Source organism: Electrona antarctica (assembly GCF_951216825.1).
Source record: "Electrona antarctica genome assembly, chromosome: 22".
Classification (NCBI taxonomy): domain Eukaryota; kingdom Metazoa; phylum Chordata; class Actinopteri; order Myctophiformes; family Myctophidae; genus Electrona; species Electrona antarctica.
Genome location: NC_136805.1, coordinates 4,002,671 through 4,018,817, shown reverse-complemented (window position 1 = coordinate 4,018,817; position 16,147 = coordinate 4,002,671). Strand labels below are relative to the sequence as shown.

General features: G+C 48.1%; 2 protein-coding genes across 2 annotated transcripts; both read right to left on the bottom strand.

Moving 5' to 3' along the window:
• Positions 1-5,414: 5,414 nt before the first annotated feature.
• LOC306915605 (DCN1-like protein 2) lies at positions 5,415-6,075 on the bottom strand (the record flags this gene model as incomplete). The annotated part of the gene is made up of 1 exon (XM_079493039.1): positions 5,415-6,075. Exon 1 carries the CDS (start codon positions 6,030-6,032, stop codon positions 5,415-5,417), a length of 618 nt encoding a protein of 205 aa, XP_079349165.1. The 5' UTR covers positions 6,033-6,075.
• A 2,478-nt stretch (positions 6,076-8,553) lies between these two features.
• On the bottom strand, positions 8,554-9,354 carry LOC306914723 (DCN1-like protein 2; the record flags this gene model as incomplete). The annotated part of the gene is made up of 1 exon (XM_079491899.1): positions 8,554-9,354. One exon carries the CDS (start codon positions 9,352-9,354, stop codon positions 8,554-8,556), a length of 801 nt encoding a protein of 266 aa, XP_079348025.1.
• Between the last annotated feature and the right edge of the window lie 6,793 nt (positions 9,355-16,147).

Here is a 16,147-nt window from a genome sequence, read left to right as displayed (position 1 = left end):
GCCATATATATCCTCGGCTCGACCTGCGATGCACCGATTATGCACGGCCGTGAGCTCATTCTCGGGCCTGTTTTCAGTGGAAACATTTTCTCTTGGTGTGAATTAGGGCCGACAAATAATAACCAAACCTCGAATAATCAACTTTGAAAAAAACAATCAAAGAACATCGCAGTGACCCATATTGTTTTTGCTTTGTGGAACTCCTACTGTAATGTTGTCATCCATTAAAGTTGGACATGAAACTAATATTTCAGCTTATCTTTGTAAGCTTGTTGTTCATCACAATTGCATCATTTTCCACGCAAAATATTAATCAATTATAATCAAAGAATTGTCCAGTTTTTAACGCATATGTCATTTCTGCCAATCACGCTGGTGTGCCTTCAGATAAGCTTATACTGTACGTGTCTGTAGCTCTTGTAACACTGCGTACAGTAGAAGGCTCTCTCCAACGTGAAAAGCAAGGTTGCTCGCAGTCACAACTTACTTCGAAAGAATTTGGAGCATTTAAAAGTAATTGCGAGCCCCCCTTCTCGTCTGTTGCAGTTTGGCTCAGCACCGAAAAATCCCGAAAAGGATGTTCATTATGCCTCTCGGGCGTCTCCCTAGGGAGGTCCTCGATGCACGTCCCACTGGGAGGAGACCCCGGGGGGCAGACCAAGGCGCAGATGGAGGGATTACATAGACTCACTGGCCTTGGAACGTCTCGGGATCCCACAGGAGGAAGTTACTAATGTTTCTCTGGAGAGGGAAGTCTGGAGCTCTCTGGTGGAGCTGTTGCTCCGTGAACCGACTACGGATAAGCGGTTGAAGATGGATGGATGGATGGATGGATGTCCATTATTTCTTCTTTGAACGTTTCTCTCCGGTGTGGACGAGCCTGTGTTTGCCCAGGCCGGCTATCTGACTGAAGCTCCTGTCACACTCTGTGCAATGGAAGGGTTTCTCTCCCGTGTGGACTCGCCGGTGTGACTTCAGGTGGCCGATCTGACTGTAGCTCTTGTCGCACTGCTCGCAGTGGAAAGGCCTCTCCCCGTTGTGGACGCGCAGGTGTCTCTTCAGGTGGCCCAGCTCGCCGAAACTCTTGTCGCACTGCATACAACTAAAAGGCTTCTCCCCCGTGTGGAGGCGCTGGTGTCTGCTCAGGCCACCCAGCTGACTGAAGCTCTTGTCACACTGCGTGCAACGGAAGGGTTTTTCCCCGTCGTGGACGCGCTGGTGTGACTTCAGGTGGCTCATCTCACTGAAACGCTTGACGCACCGCGTGCAACGGAACGGTCTCTCCCCGGTGTGGATGCGACTGTGTCTTTTCAGGTCGCTCAACCGGCCAAAACGTTTATCACACTGTTCGCAGCGAATGGGTTTTTCTCCTCCTCCGACGTCGTGGACAGGCTGGCGTGTCGTCGTCTGGGGTTCCGACTGACTCTTGTCACTCTTGTCGCGCTGTTTAGAGGCGTGGGTTTTCTTTCCCGCGAAAGCCAGCCGATACGTCTTGTCCTCTCGTTGCGATAACGACGTCTCTTCCTTAGCGTCAACGTAGTCGTTTCTCTTCACGGAGTAAGCTCTCTCCGGAGCTTCCTTCCTCCCGCAGGGAAGCTCATAGTCGTCACGGTAAAACACTCCCGGTCTCGCGTCGGTAACACCCGACTGACTCTGAATCTCTGCTACAGCGACGTGACCGTCCGCCATGCCCGCGGGAGGTTCACGCTCCTCACACTCCTCTAAATAGAACTGATTGCACAAATCGCAGATGCTGTGGACGCCCGCCGTGTCATCTTTCGCGGAAGGTATCGTGGTCTTTCCGTCTGGTTCTGTACGAGCGTCAGACAGATGAAGAAGACCCCATTCGTCGTGTTGCTTCTGCTCCTCGTTTAGCTTGCGTAATAAGGGCGTTTTCCTCGGCACGCCATCGTCTCTCGCCATGAATTCGGGAGGCACGGACCTCATGCCTATGGAGAGCTTGAATAAATGGTTCTTCATGACGTTCAGACAAATGATTCTGTCGCCGTCGGCCAGCTGGTTCCACTCCGTGGTGGAGAAATAAGACCTCAGGTCTTCAAAGACGACCATTTCGCCCGAATAACTCATTCTAACTGATTTGCACTCTGCGTCTTACACTCTCCACGTCATGCCAGAGCGGAGGTCTCTAAAGATGTATCTCTGTGCCTTGATCCCAATGTAGCTCTGACAGCATTCATGGACAACGGTTGAATTAAATGTTTAAGAGATTCTTAAAACACATACACTTATAAACACTTAATAGACATTGTTATATAGTCTGACATAACGTTGCCACGCCTGCATAACGACGCCCATTTGTGCAGCTGCACCCTCGCTGTTGGTCTAATTATGCAACGTTTCTGAGGGCCGGGGCCACACTGTGGTGGGCCGTGAAGTGGGCCCTTCTCGGCCCCACCCCTCTCCCACTGTTTATATTGTGTTTAGTTTCCAAGATGGCCGCAGCACCAGGAGGGGGTGGGGCGGAGGTGAGTGGGCGGGGTCGACATATGCCCTTACTGAGCTGCATTCAAACACTTGCCTTGTGTCTGACACCTGACTTGTGTCTGAACACAGCTTTGATGGATGTGTTCTGCCCCCCTCCTCCCCCCCATCAAACAAAATGATTGGTCAAACCATATGGGCTTCCATTGGGAATGCATTGGAGCAGCCATTAAACACAGACACAAGACAGGTGTCTTGAATGTGTGAACGCAGCTCAGCAAGGGCATATGTCGACCCCACCCGCTCACCTCCGCCCCACCCCCTCCTGGTGCTGCGGCCATCTTGGAAACTAAACACAATATAAACAGTGGGAGAGGGGTGGGGCCGAGAAAGGCCCAAAAGATGTCACAGTATTTTTTGAGCACCCCCTCCAATGTCTGGCTTTTGGAAATTACATCATATGGACTTTTTAATGTTTGTTTAGAACACTTTAAACAAACACCTTATATGCTATTTTTAATTGATACAGATGAATAGGTAACAAATGAATGTACCCCACCGCCCCAGCCCTTCTCTCTGTTTTTACTCACCACCGCTCAACGTTATTCCAGCTCCGGTGGTCACCTCACCACCGGAGCGGTGGTCACCTCACCACCGAAAATCCAGACTACGAATGAGCCTTAAGACGCCCTGAGGGCGAGAAGCTTCGCGTGCACGCAGGCGGGTGACAGCAGACTGCTGGACGAGCGCTGGCGCTTTGGCATGCAGGAGGGGTCAGATATATGGAAGGAATTCAGCTCCATATATGGAGATCTAAGGGTGGCAGCGGGGGCAGTGTCTTGAGAGTAAAGGGTTTGATGAGGGCCCAGTTAGGACTTGGGTCTTAATTATCGCTAACGGGCCTGTTGAGAACTCTAGTTTTTAGTTGTATAGAGTTTAAATGGACAGGTATCAGTCAAAAGGGAGACATCGAAGAGGATTGATCAACTTATGGAATGTCAGAACATGTCCGCTCCATATATGGAGACCAAAGGTTTGAAGTATGAGGTTAGATGTAGAGTTACTGGCCGGCTCCATATAAGGAGTACCCAGTTCAAATAGGATTCTTTTGGGGGGGCGGAGGCTGAAAAGGTTGAGAACCACTGATGTAGAATCAGTCAATCAGTGGGCAGCTGGTAGAGTCAAGACAATTCAGCAGGTCGATATGAGCAGAAAAAAGAAGAGAACAGAACTAATAAAAATGGACAAACGCCCAAAGCCACACTGAAAACATGTATTGTGACGGTAAGGAGTCCTGAGCGAGGCCTTTCTAAAGCCTATGTTGTCGTGAGTCATGACACTATAGAGCGTCGCAGTCCCGCCCTCTCGTGAGACCCGGAAAATAAATCCCTGTTCATTTTCCTCATAGACTTTTCAGAAAGTATTTATTTAAAGACGTTTACGCCGCAGACAAAGCCAACTCTTGTCGTGACAAATCATGACAATAAACACAATGTTTTGGGCCAAACAAAGAATTAGAAAGTAGAAAAAAATGGCAGGTTACAACACTTTTTTTTGTTGTTTTTCTTCTTTGTAATTATTTGTTTGGTCCAAAATACTGTGTTTGGGATTTATTTCCTGGGCCTGGCGTCGTCATGAAAGGGGGCGGGACTGCGACGCTCTATAGGCATCGCTGACAGGCTTTCTGACACTTTCTGAATTTGAATCTTCTTTCTCCTGAAGCTAAAAATCACACTTGTGTGAAGTGAGGGGCGGCCACTGCATTTATATCGGCCACATGACGTCGTACGTCAGTGCCCTAAACAAACATTAAAGTCCATAGACTTCATTGGCTGGCAAACGATTTGTCATAAGTGCTCTCAACAAATATTGTAATATCCTCAAAGTCCATAGACTTGGCTGGCAATTTATGTCATAAGTGCTCTCAACAAACATAAAAAATCCCATAGACTTTGGTTGCCATATGATCTTCAAAAGCCATGCATTGGGGGCGCCCTTCGAAAAGCTATACTTAATACGTATACTTTACATAACAGAAAAATAAAAAAACATTTTATTAGAAAAATAAACTATAGTTAAAAGTTAAAAAAGGTTTAACAACTAGAAACCAAAGGTAGAGAAACAAAAAGTGTGTGTTGAACCGTGAATATGAACTTTCAATGTGAATTATCAACGTGACCTCTTTTCACTTTGAAATAAAAATCTAAAGAGATTTTTGACATTGTGGCTCTGCTTAAGCAGCAGCTCCAAAGAGAGGAATACTAGTCAAATTACAGCAAAAAAATTAAATAACAAAACAAAACTAGATGTGATCTAATCGTGGTGTGGTGTGACAAAATAGTATAGATATTCACACAGGAAACAAAATTGTAATAGGTGAACGATATTCTGGATTTACTTCCTTGGCCTACTGGCATTATGCACAAGAAATGTGGAGATATTCAGTCCACAGGTTCCCGGTTCGCGATCCTGGGTTCCCCCAGAGTTTTAGTGTCCTTGAGCAAGACGCTGAACCCCTAATTGCTCCCAATGTGCAGGTTGGTGGTGCCTTGCATGGTTTCCCCCGCCATCGGTGTATGAATGTGTGAATGGGTGAATGTAATGCACGAATCTATGCATCTATCCTTTGATAAAGGCGCTATATAAAATACACCATTTACCATGTCATCAGACTGGGCGGCTGTCGCTCACTGGTCGCTCCCTGACCACAGTCTCTCATTCAGTTGAAACAAACTACATAAAAGGCTTATTGAAAAGTTGGCCAAAGGTTTTAGCACGAACCGATCGCGATTCACTCCCATTAGCATCATGCACAAGGAAGTTGGACACCGATTGGACGAGCGGTTTGCTGGATTAGCCCCGGACAAAATCAGACGGACCCACGTGTAGATGGCTCACCTCTACAGGGCCACGTTATAAATATACTCTGTTAGGCGAAGGGAGAAACACAAAAAAACACCTCTCGCTTGGACTTATATGGCTTTGCACTTCCCCTCCGTCACAATCGGCCTAGCAAACTCCACAAAGTCGTCGATGAGGACAGGCCACGCTCCCTCCCCGTCATAGTTTGACATGTCACTCGCTATCACGTTGCCAAAGTCCAGAAGCAGGTTCCAGGTGTCCTTAGTGATCGACCGCTTGTGATGTTCCAACAGAAAGCGGTTCCAGAGGTCCAGGAACTTGAAGCGACCGTTCAGAACCAGCTTCCAGTAGTCCACGGCCATCTCCAGCTCCAAGCCCTTCTGGCCCGGGTCTTTGGCGAAGTTGAAGGTGAACTGGTAGAACTCCTTGAACCGGGCCGGGTCCTTCAGCTCCAGCTCCAGCTTGGGGAGCAGGAGCTTCAGCTTCTTGGCCGTGTCGCAGCCCAGCTCGGTCATGCCGTCCAGGAACTCCTTCCTGCTGAACTCGCACTGCGTGGCGGCGCGGAACTTCCAGGCCACCACCAGGCCGTTCAGGCTGGCCTCGGGGTTCAGGGCCAGGTCGTCGCAGAACTGCTGGATGCCGTCGATGCCGATCTTGTTCTCATCCTGGGGGTCTTTGTATCGGTTGTAGAGCTGCTCCAGCTTCTTGCGATCCACATTGGTTTTCATGGACTCTTTATAATAGAGGCCAGGCCTGGGGGGAGGGGGTTGTGGATGTATAGTGGTCTTTGTATGTGTCGGGCAGTACGCGGCTGTCCTCTAACCCGGCCTGCGTGAAAGACATGAACTGCCTAAAACCTGTTCTTCGGGCAATGACTTCAGCTTGTGAACGTTATACGCGTTTGACTATCGTGTGTATCTGAAATATTTCAACGGTATCATTGCTCGTGTAATCTCCGGTACGGGGCGCGCCGGAGCCTTATATAGGCTGTCGACAGCTCGGGTTGGGACACAAACCGTCGGCGTACATTCCAGACAACGCAGATTTGCGCAGGTGCCCTTATTGCTAGCGGCAGAGCCTTAGATAGCCCCTCCGCCCAGCTTTGTGGATCTGTGAGAACACAAACATTGGCCGATGATTGGTTGATCGTTCAATAGCGATGATTTGATTGGCCGAGCAAAGTACATGTTGAAGATAAAAGTGAGGGCAGAAAAGTGAAGACGCCAAAAGTGATTGGCCGGGAATGACATTTGTGATGATTTGATTGGCTGAGCACGGAATGTGATGTGTGATGATGATAAGAGCGCCCCTCACTTCACACAAGTGTGATTTTTTTGGAGGGGCTCCTATGTCCAGCTTTTAGTGTGTGTGCAAACACAAACTTTGTCGTACACAAGTATTGGACAATGAATGGACAATTTGGAGTGTTTGTGTAAACACAAACATCGCGTAGTAGCACAAACATTGAAGACAAAAGTGAAGACGCAATTTGGCCAGAATGAGATGATGTATGATTGATGATAAGAGCGCCCCTCACTTCACACGGGTGTGATTTTTGAGGGCCCTCCTATATACAGCTTTTGTCCCAACACGTCTCAATATTTGCCATTGACAAAGAAAGGAGAAAGTAGGTCATATGTGCCTCAAATACGACGTAAATTTGTGGCAACACAAACATTACATTCCATTGACAATGAGTCAATGGAATGTAATGTCATATACTGTAATGTCATATACGAGCAAATCGGCTAACCAATCACATGAATTCAGTTGTTCATGAGATGATGTATGATGATGTATAATGATAAGAGCGCCCCTCACTTCACACGGGTGTGATTTTTATTTATTTGTTTTTAAGGGGCGCTAGCCCCTTCTATAAACAGCTTTTGTCCCCACAGGTCCCCATTGACGGTGAACAGAGAAATGACGTCAGATTTGTATGACATAAATGAACCATCAAAACATGAAACGCCACCGACATTGAAGGGAAAATGTACATAATATGTAAATGAGCAAATCAGCTAACCAGTCACAGGCAACAGGCATTCTGATTGACCAGAATTAACCAATCACAGGCAACAGGCATTCTGATTGGCTAGTATGGTATGATGCATGATGATGATATATGATGTTAAGAGCTGATAATTCCGCTAAATATGACGTAAATTAAACATCTGAAACTGTGCTGGGACTGAAACTGAGCTGTCGATGACAAGAGCGCCCCTCATTTCACACAGGTGTGATTATTATTTATTGATTTGGCCTAAGCTGGAGTCAATAGTCATACTGTATCATTGACGATCCACAATCAATGTATAGACTGACAGCAAAGTTTGATTTTAGTTGGTCAGTCTTTGGAATGAAACTTCATTCAGTTTTTAGTCTTTTTTTTGTCTTCTGAAACGTAAATGTAGTTAGTCGACTAAATATCGCAAGATTTTAGTCGACTAAATCTACAGTTGATTTAGTCAACTAAAATGTATTTTGGCCTTGATGGCGTCATAATGGCTGTTTTCACACTTGGTTGCATGCTAAGAAATACTGAAATAGGCGATCTACAAGCTCTATTTTCAGCATGCAACCATAAAATGACTTGTGTTTTATTGCTACTGTATATCTTCTTTACTAGTCCCTCCCTAACATCTAGTTTTTATTTGTTGATGAAATTGTCAGTATATATTTAGTTTTAGTCATCGCACCTTAGTTTTTATGTTGTTTTTATTTAGTCATCCTCAGTGAAAAAAGGTAGTCGACGAAATCAACACTACCGACAATACTGGCCACGTAAAGTCTGGAGATGGAGATGGTAGCAGCGCCACTGAACCCATCATGGTGGTTCTTCCTGATCTTGTCACTGCTCAATGCAAGTGGGGGAAAAAGCATAAAGAATTGAACATTTTATTCAATGTTGGCAGCAGAAGAGGACCAGATACGTGCAGAAAACGTTAAGCTTTCATCCCGTCTCCACGTCTGGTACAGGGAACACTTGAACAAGTCCAGAGCAGCCATTCTAAGCCATCGCGCTTTCTCATCAGCAAGGAATATTGTATAGAAGACGCCCTCCCTGGAAGTCAAAGTGTAGGCAAAGGGCATGCGGGGCCTATTCCACTATTCCAGGTCAATCCCCCAAACAATTGTGGTCTCTCATTGAATCGGCAGGACAATCCTAAAGGAATATTGACAAATATAGTAGCATATTCCCCAAAGACATTAGGAGAAACAAAAACTGGACCCTGGAGCCAGAGGGCATTACTTGGTTTTGCTCTTGCCCCCTGTCACGATTGGCCGAGCAAACTCTACGAATTCGTCTATGAGGACGGGCCACGAGCCCTCCCCGTCATAGTTTGCCATGTCACTCGCGATCATATTGACAAAGTCCAGAAGCAGGTTCCAGGTGTCCCTGGGGATGGGTCGCTTGTGATGTTCCTTCACAAACTGGTTCCAGAGGTCCAGGAACTTGAAGCGACCGGACAGAACCAGTTTCCAGTATTCCACGGCCATGTCCGGGTCTAAGCCCTTCTGGCCCGCGGTCTTGGCAAAGCCGAAGGTGAATTGGTAGAAGTCCTTGAACTTGTCTTTGTCTTTCAGCTCCTGCACCAGCTTGGGGAGGGCCGCCTTCAGCTGCGAGACGGTGTCACAGCCCAGCTGCTTCATGCCGTCCATGAACTCCGTCTTGCTGAGCTCCCACGCAGCGGCGGCGCGGAACTTCCAGGCCACCACCAGAACGCTAATGCTGGCCGGGTCCAGGGCGAGGTCATTGCAGAACTGCGTCATCCCCGCCTGGTCTATCTTGTCCTCTTCCGCCTGGTCCTGGCCTTTGTACTTGTTGAAGAGTTGCTCGAGCGCCGAGACGTTCCAGCGATTATTATTATTATTATCCACGTGGGCTTTCTTGGACTTCTTCGGATGGCTTTGGAAGTAGTTGTCTGTGGCGAGATCTACTCTCCAGTTGTGCTGCGTCAGGCTCTGGATGGCTGCCTTCTCGCCCGCCTGCGTGACGGAGATGAACTGCCGGACCTTCTCTTTCTGCCCGGACTTGAGGTTTTGCATTCTGGGTACACCGCTCATGGTTGCACGACTGGATAATTTCTTGCTGCAGTATACAGTATCTCTCTAAGGCATACTGTGCTTTATATGGTCTGACCAGAGCTCTGATCTGACATCACACACAACACAAACCGTTGTCATGGAATTGTCTGACAGCGCCGATTTGCGCAAGCAGCCTTCCACAAAGCCTCGTAGGCATTAGACCTTTTGCAGCATGGCTTTATTGCCATATAGTGCAGGTAGTTGTTGGCTAGGTGTGCCGTCATTCTCATTTCAGCACGGCTGATTCAACCAATTGCTTGGTCAGAAGAACTACATGTAGTGCTATAAATTTCGTTTTTTGGGGCGACTCCTCTGTGTACCACCAGAGGGTGCTCAAGTACCACCAGTGGCACGAATCATGCAGGGGCCACTGGTAGATGGGAAGCTCTCTGCATGATTGGTCCACACCACAGTGATTGAAATCCATTCCCAACCAACCAGGCTGATAGAGGGGATGATTGGTAAATGGTAAATGGTAAATGGTGCATTTATATAGCGCCTTTATCCAAGGTGCTTTACATAGATTGTGCATCTGCCGCGACCCGCCCCTCTAGACCAGAAACCTAACCCATTAGCTCAGGCTAGTATCAATATGCTTATGCAGAGAAGTGTTTCACCACTGAGTCAGGCAGATATACGGTAATATTTCAATATTTCATTTATGTTGCTATCTAACCATGGGAATCAGTGGGGGATTATGTGGTGGCCTTTAAGAAGTGTATAGCATTGTGTCATGGTGTTCATTTCGGTGATTTACGTTGATGCATGTATTTTGGTGTGGAGTGGGATGTCTATATCTGTTCTGAACACACCCTTTCTTGAATAGACATTTATAAAAAGCAAGGCTTTTGCACACCTACAGGCGAAAGGTCATGAAGATAGCCTGATGAAGCCCCAATGAAGGCCCGATGAAGGCCCGATGAAGGCCCGATGAAGGCCCGATGAAGGCCCGATGAAGGTCCGATGAAGGCCTGATGAAGGCCTGATGAAGGCCTGATGAAGGTCTGATGAAGGCCTGATGAAGGTCTGATGAAGGCCTGATGAAGGCCTGATGAAGGTCTGATGAAGGCCTGATGAAGGCCTGATGAAGGCCTGATGAAGGTCTGATGAAGGCCTGATGAAGGTCTGATGAAGGCCTGATGAAGGCCTGATGAAGGCCTGATGAAGGCCTTCATGATGAAGGTCTGATGAAGGCCTGATGAAGGCCTGATGAAGGCCTGATTAAGGCCTGATGAAGGCCTGATGAAGGCCTGATGAAGGTCTGATGAAGGCCTGATGAAGGCCTGATTAAGGCCTGATGAAGGCCTGATGAAGGCCTGATGAAGGCCTGATGAAGGCCTGATGAAGGTCTGATGAAGGTCTGATGAAGGTCTGATGAAGGCCTGATGAAGGCCTGATGAAGGCCTTCATGATGAAGGTCTGATGAAGGCCTGATGAAGGTCTGATGAAGGCCTGATGAAGGTCTGATGAAGGTCTGATGAAGGCCTGATGAAGGTCTGATGAAGGCCTGATGAAGGTCTGATTAAGGCCTGATGAAGGCCTGATGAAGGCCTGATGAAGGCCTGATGAAGGCCTGATGAAGGCCTGATGAAGGCCTGATGAAGGCCTGATGAAGGCCTTCATGATGAAGGCCTGATGAAGGTCTGATGAAGGCCTGATGAAGGTCTGATGAAGGCCTTCATGATGAAGGTCTGATGAAGGCCTGATGAAGGTCTGATGAAGGCCTGATGAAGGCCTGATGAAGGCCTGATGAAGGCCTGATGAAGGCCTTCATGATGAAGGTCTGATGAAGGCCTGATGAAGGCCTGATGAAGGCCTGATGAAGGTCTGATGAAGGCCTTCATGATGAAGGTCTGATGAAGGCCTGATGAAGGCCTGATGAAGGTCTGATGAAGGCCTTCATGATGAAGGTCTGATGAAGGCCTGATGAAGGCCTGATGAAGGCCTTCATGATGAAGGTCTGATGAAGGCCTGATGAAGGCCTTCATGATGAAGGTCTGATGAAGGCCTGATGAAGGCCTGATGAAGGCCTGATGAAGGCCTGATGAAGGTCTGATGAAGGCCTTCATGATGAAGGTCTGATGAAGGCCTGATGAAGGCCTGATGAAGGCCTTCATGATGAAGGTCTGATGAAGGTCTGATGAAGGCCTGATGAAGGCCTGATTAAGGTCTGATGAAGGCCTGATGAAGGCCTGATTAAGGTCTGATGAAGGCCTGATGAAGGCCTGATGAAGGCCTGATGAAGGCCTGATGAAGGTCTGATGAAGGCCTGATTAAGGCCTGATGAAGGCCTGATGAAGGTCTGATGAAGGCCTTCATGATGAAGGTCTGATGAAGGCCTGATGAAGGCCTGATGAAGGTCTGATGAAGGCCTTCATGATGAAGGTCTGATGAAGGCCTGATGAAGGCCTGATGAAGGCCTTCATGATGAAGGTCTGATGAAGGCCTGATGAAGGCCTTCATGATGAAGGTCTGATGAAGGCCTGATGAAGGCCTGATGAAGGCCTGATGAAGGCCTGATGAAGGTCTGATGAAGGCCTTCATGATGAAGGTCTGATGAAGGCCTGATGAAGGCCTGATGAAGGCCTTCATGATGAAGGTCTGATGAAGGTCTGATGAAGGCCTGATGAAGGCCTGATTAAGGTCTGATGAAGGCCTGATGAAGGCCTGATTAAGGTCTGATGAAGGCCTGATGAAGGCCTGATGAAGGCCTGATGAAGGCCTGATGAAGGTCTGATGAAGGCCTGATGAAGGCCTGATGAAGGTCTGATGAAGGCCTGATGAAGGCCTGATGAAGGCCTGATGAAGGTCTGATGAAGGCCTTCATGATGAAGGCCTGATGAAGGCCTGATGAAGGCCTGATGAAGGCCTGATGAAGGCCTGATGAAGGTCTGATGAAGGCCTGATGAAGGCCTGATGAAGGCCTGATGAAGGCCTGATGAAGGCCTTCATGATGAAGGTCTGATGAAGGCCTGATGAAGGCCTGATGAAGGCCTGATGAAGGCCTGATGAAGGCCTTCATGATGAAGGTCTGATGAAGGCCTGATGAAGGCCTGATGAAGGCCTGATGAAGGTCTGATGAAGGCCTTCATGATGAAGGTCTGATGAAGGTCTGATGAAGGCCTTCATGATGAAGGTCTGATGAAGGCCTGATGAAGGCCTTCATGATGAAGGCCTGATGAAGGCCTGATGAAGGCCTGATGAAGGCCTGATGAAGGCCTTCATGATGAAGGCCTGATGAAGGCCTGATGAAGGCCTGATGAAGGCCTGATGAAGGCCTTCATGATGAAGGCCTGATGAAGGCCTGATGAAGGCCTGATGAAGGTCTGATGAAGGCCTGATGAAGGTCTGATGAAGGCCTGATGAAGGCCTGATGAAGGCCTGATGAAGGCCTGATGAAGGCCTTCATGATGAAGGTCTGATGAAGGCCTGATGAAGGCCTGATTAAGGTCTGATGAAGGCCTGATGAAGGCCTGATTAAGGTCTGATGAAGGCCTGATGAAGGCCTGATGAAGGCCTGATGAAGGCCTGATGAAGGTCTGATGAAGGCCTGATGAAGGCCTGATGAAGGTCTGATGAAGGCCTGATGAAGGCCTGATGAAGGCCTGATGAAGGTCTGATGAAGGCCTGATGAAGGCCTGATGAAGGCCTGATGAAGGTCTGATGAAGGCCTTCATGATGAAGGCCTGATGAAGGCCTGATGAAGGTCTGATGAAGGCCTGATGAAGGCCTGATGAAGGCCTGATGAAGGCCTGATGAAGGCCTTCATGATGAAGGTCTGATGAAGGCCTGATGAAGGCCTGATGAAGGCCTGATGAAGGCCTGATGAAGGCCTGATGAAGGCCTGATGAAGGCCTGATGAAGGCCTTCATGATGAAGGTCTGATGAAGGCCTGATGAAGGCCTGATGAAGGCCTGATGAAGGCCTGATGAAGGCCTGATGAAGGCCTGATGAAGGCCTGATGAAGGCCTTCATGATGAAGGTCTGATGAAGGCCTGATGAAGGCCTGATGAAGGCCTGATGAAGGTCTGATGAAGGCCTGATGAAGGTCTGATGAAGGCCTTCATGATGAAGGTCTGATGAAGGTCTGATGAAGGCCTTCATGATGAAGGTCTGATGAAGGCCTGATGAAGGCCTTCATGATGAAGGCCTGATGAAGGCCTGATGAAGGCCTGATGAAGGCCTTCATGATGAAGGCCTGATGAAGGCCTGATGAAGGCCTGATGAAGGCCTGATGAAGGCCTTCATGATGAAGGCCTGATGAAGGCCTGATGAAGGCCTGATGAAGGTCTGATGAAGGCCTGATGAAGGTCTGATGAAGGCCTGATGAAGGCCTGATGAAGGCCTGATGAAGGCCTGATGAAGGCCTTCATGATGAAGGTCTGATGAAGGCCTGATGAAGGCCTGATGAAGGCCTGATGAAGGTCTGATGAAGGCCTTCATGATGAAGGTCTGATGAAGGCCTGATGAAGGCCTGATGAAGGCCTTCATGATGAAGGCCTGATGAAGGCCTTCATGATGAAGGTCTGATGAAGGCCTGATGAAGGCCTGATGAAGGCCTGATGAAGGTCTGATGAAGGCCTTCATGATGAAGGTCTGATGAAGGCCTGATGAAGGCCTGATGAAGGCCTTCATGATGAAGGCCTGATGAAGGCCTTCATGATGAAGGTCTGATGAAGGCCTGATGAAGGCCTGATGAAGGCCTTCATGATGAAGGCCTGATGAAGGCCTTCATGATGAAGGCCTGATGAAGGCCTTCATGATGAAGGCCTGATGAAGGCCTGATGAAGGCCTGATGAAGGCCTTCATGATGAAGGTCTGATGAAGGCCTGATGAAGGCCTGATGAAGGCCTGATGAAGGCCTTCATGATGAAGGCCTGATGAAGGCCTGATGAAGGTCTGATGAAGGTCTGATGAAGGCCTGATTAAGGCCTGATGAAGGCCTGATGAAGGCCTGATGAAGGCCTTCATGATGAAGGTCTGATGAAGGCCTGATGAAGGCCTGATGAAGGCCTTCATGATGAAGGTCTGATGAAGGCCTGATGAAGGCCTGATGAAGGCCTGATGAAGGCCTTCATGATGAAGGCCTGATGAAGGCCTGATGAAGGTCTGATGAAGGTCTGATGAAGGCCTGATTAAGGCCTGATGAAGGCCTGATGAAGGCCTGATGAATTGATTGATTGATTGATTGAAGAATTTATTAACAGTTTGCAGAATTACAGTACATTTCAAGCACAAACTCAATACAAAGGCTGTTAACTGTGAGTGGACGACCCAATTAAGCATTACACTTGTTTCCAACAGGGTCCACCATGTTCAAATCATCAAAACATTTAGAGACGTACAAATAGACACTTCTATAGACAGAACAGGAATTCATCAAAAAAGAATTCATCAAAAAGGAGGTAAAAAGGGAAAAGAAATATATACAGTGAGGGGAAAAAAGGGGGGGGCGGGGGGGGGGGATTCAGATTTTACGGGGGCCAGTTTCGAATTGCAGCCATCCGTAGGTGCCCTTTGAGAGCGGTTTTGAAGGAGTCAAGGGATTCGCATGTCTTAATGACAGTTGGTAGGGCGTTCCACATTTTGGTGGCATAGGAGCGAAAAGAATTTAGTCCCTTGTTTGTGCCGAATCTGGGTTGTACATGGTTCGTTGCACTCCCTCTGGTGTTGTGGGTGTGGACTTCGTTAACATTAAGGAAGTATCTAGACAGGTACATGGGTATCTTGGTGGTGTATCGAATCTTGTGGACCAGACCCATTGCAAGTTGCTGTACTCTGTCGTCGACCCTAAGCCATTCCAGCCTGTCGAAGTGGGCAGGGGTGAGGTGGGTTCGGGGGGCTAGATCAAGTAGGAGCCTGACCAGTTTGTTTTGGGAAGTCTGGAGCCTGGTTTTAAGGGCCTTTGAGGTGCTGTGGTACCAGGAGGTGCATGCATAGTCAAAGAAACCCTGTACAAGGGCTCCTGTTAAGGTCTTCAAGGTGTTTTTGTTGACCAGTGAGGAGATCCTGTAGAGGAATCTTGTTCTATGGTTGACTTTTTTGATTACGTTGGTGGCCATTTTATCACCGGAAAGATTAGCCTCCAGGATGGAACCTAGGTAGGTAATTTCATCTTTACGTGTGATAACATTGTCACCCACTCTAACCAAGAAGCCATTTGCCTTGCTGAGATTACTAATAGAGCCAAAGAGAATGGATTCAGTTTTTCCCAGGTGTAAAGATAGTTTGTTATCAGCGAGCCAGGTGCAGATTCTACCGAGTTCAGAGCTGAGGGCATTTTCAACCTGCAGTTTGTCCCTGTCCGAGACCAGCAGTGCTGAGTCATCTGCGAACAGGAACAAGTTGCAGTCACAGGCTGAAGTCATGTCGTTTACATATATTAGGAACAGTAGAGGCCCTAGTATGCTTCCTTGTGGAACGCCACAGCTCACTGGGAGGGGGGGGGACAGTGTTCCGTTCACTTCCACCATCTGTTCTCTCCCCTCCAGGTAGGATTGCATCCAGCTCACTGATGTGCTATCGAAACCAATTGCTTTTAGCTTGTTAACCAGTATGGAGTGGTTCACGGTGTCAAAAGCCTTTTGGAGGTCCAGCATGACCATGCCGCAGTATTTGCCAGCGTCCACCTCTTGTTTGATGTGGTCGCTCAAATAGAGGAGGCATGTGTCAGTGGAGTGGGATGTTCTGAAGCCAGATTGGAACTCGTACAATAATTTATTAGTGGCAAGATACTTTTCAACCTGTTCATAGA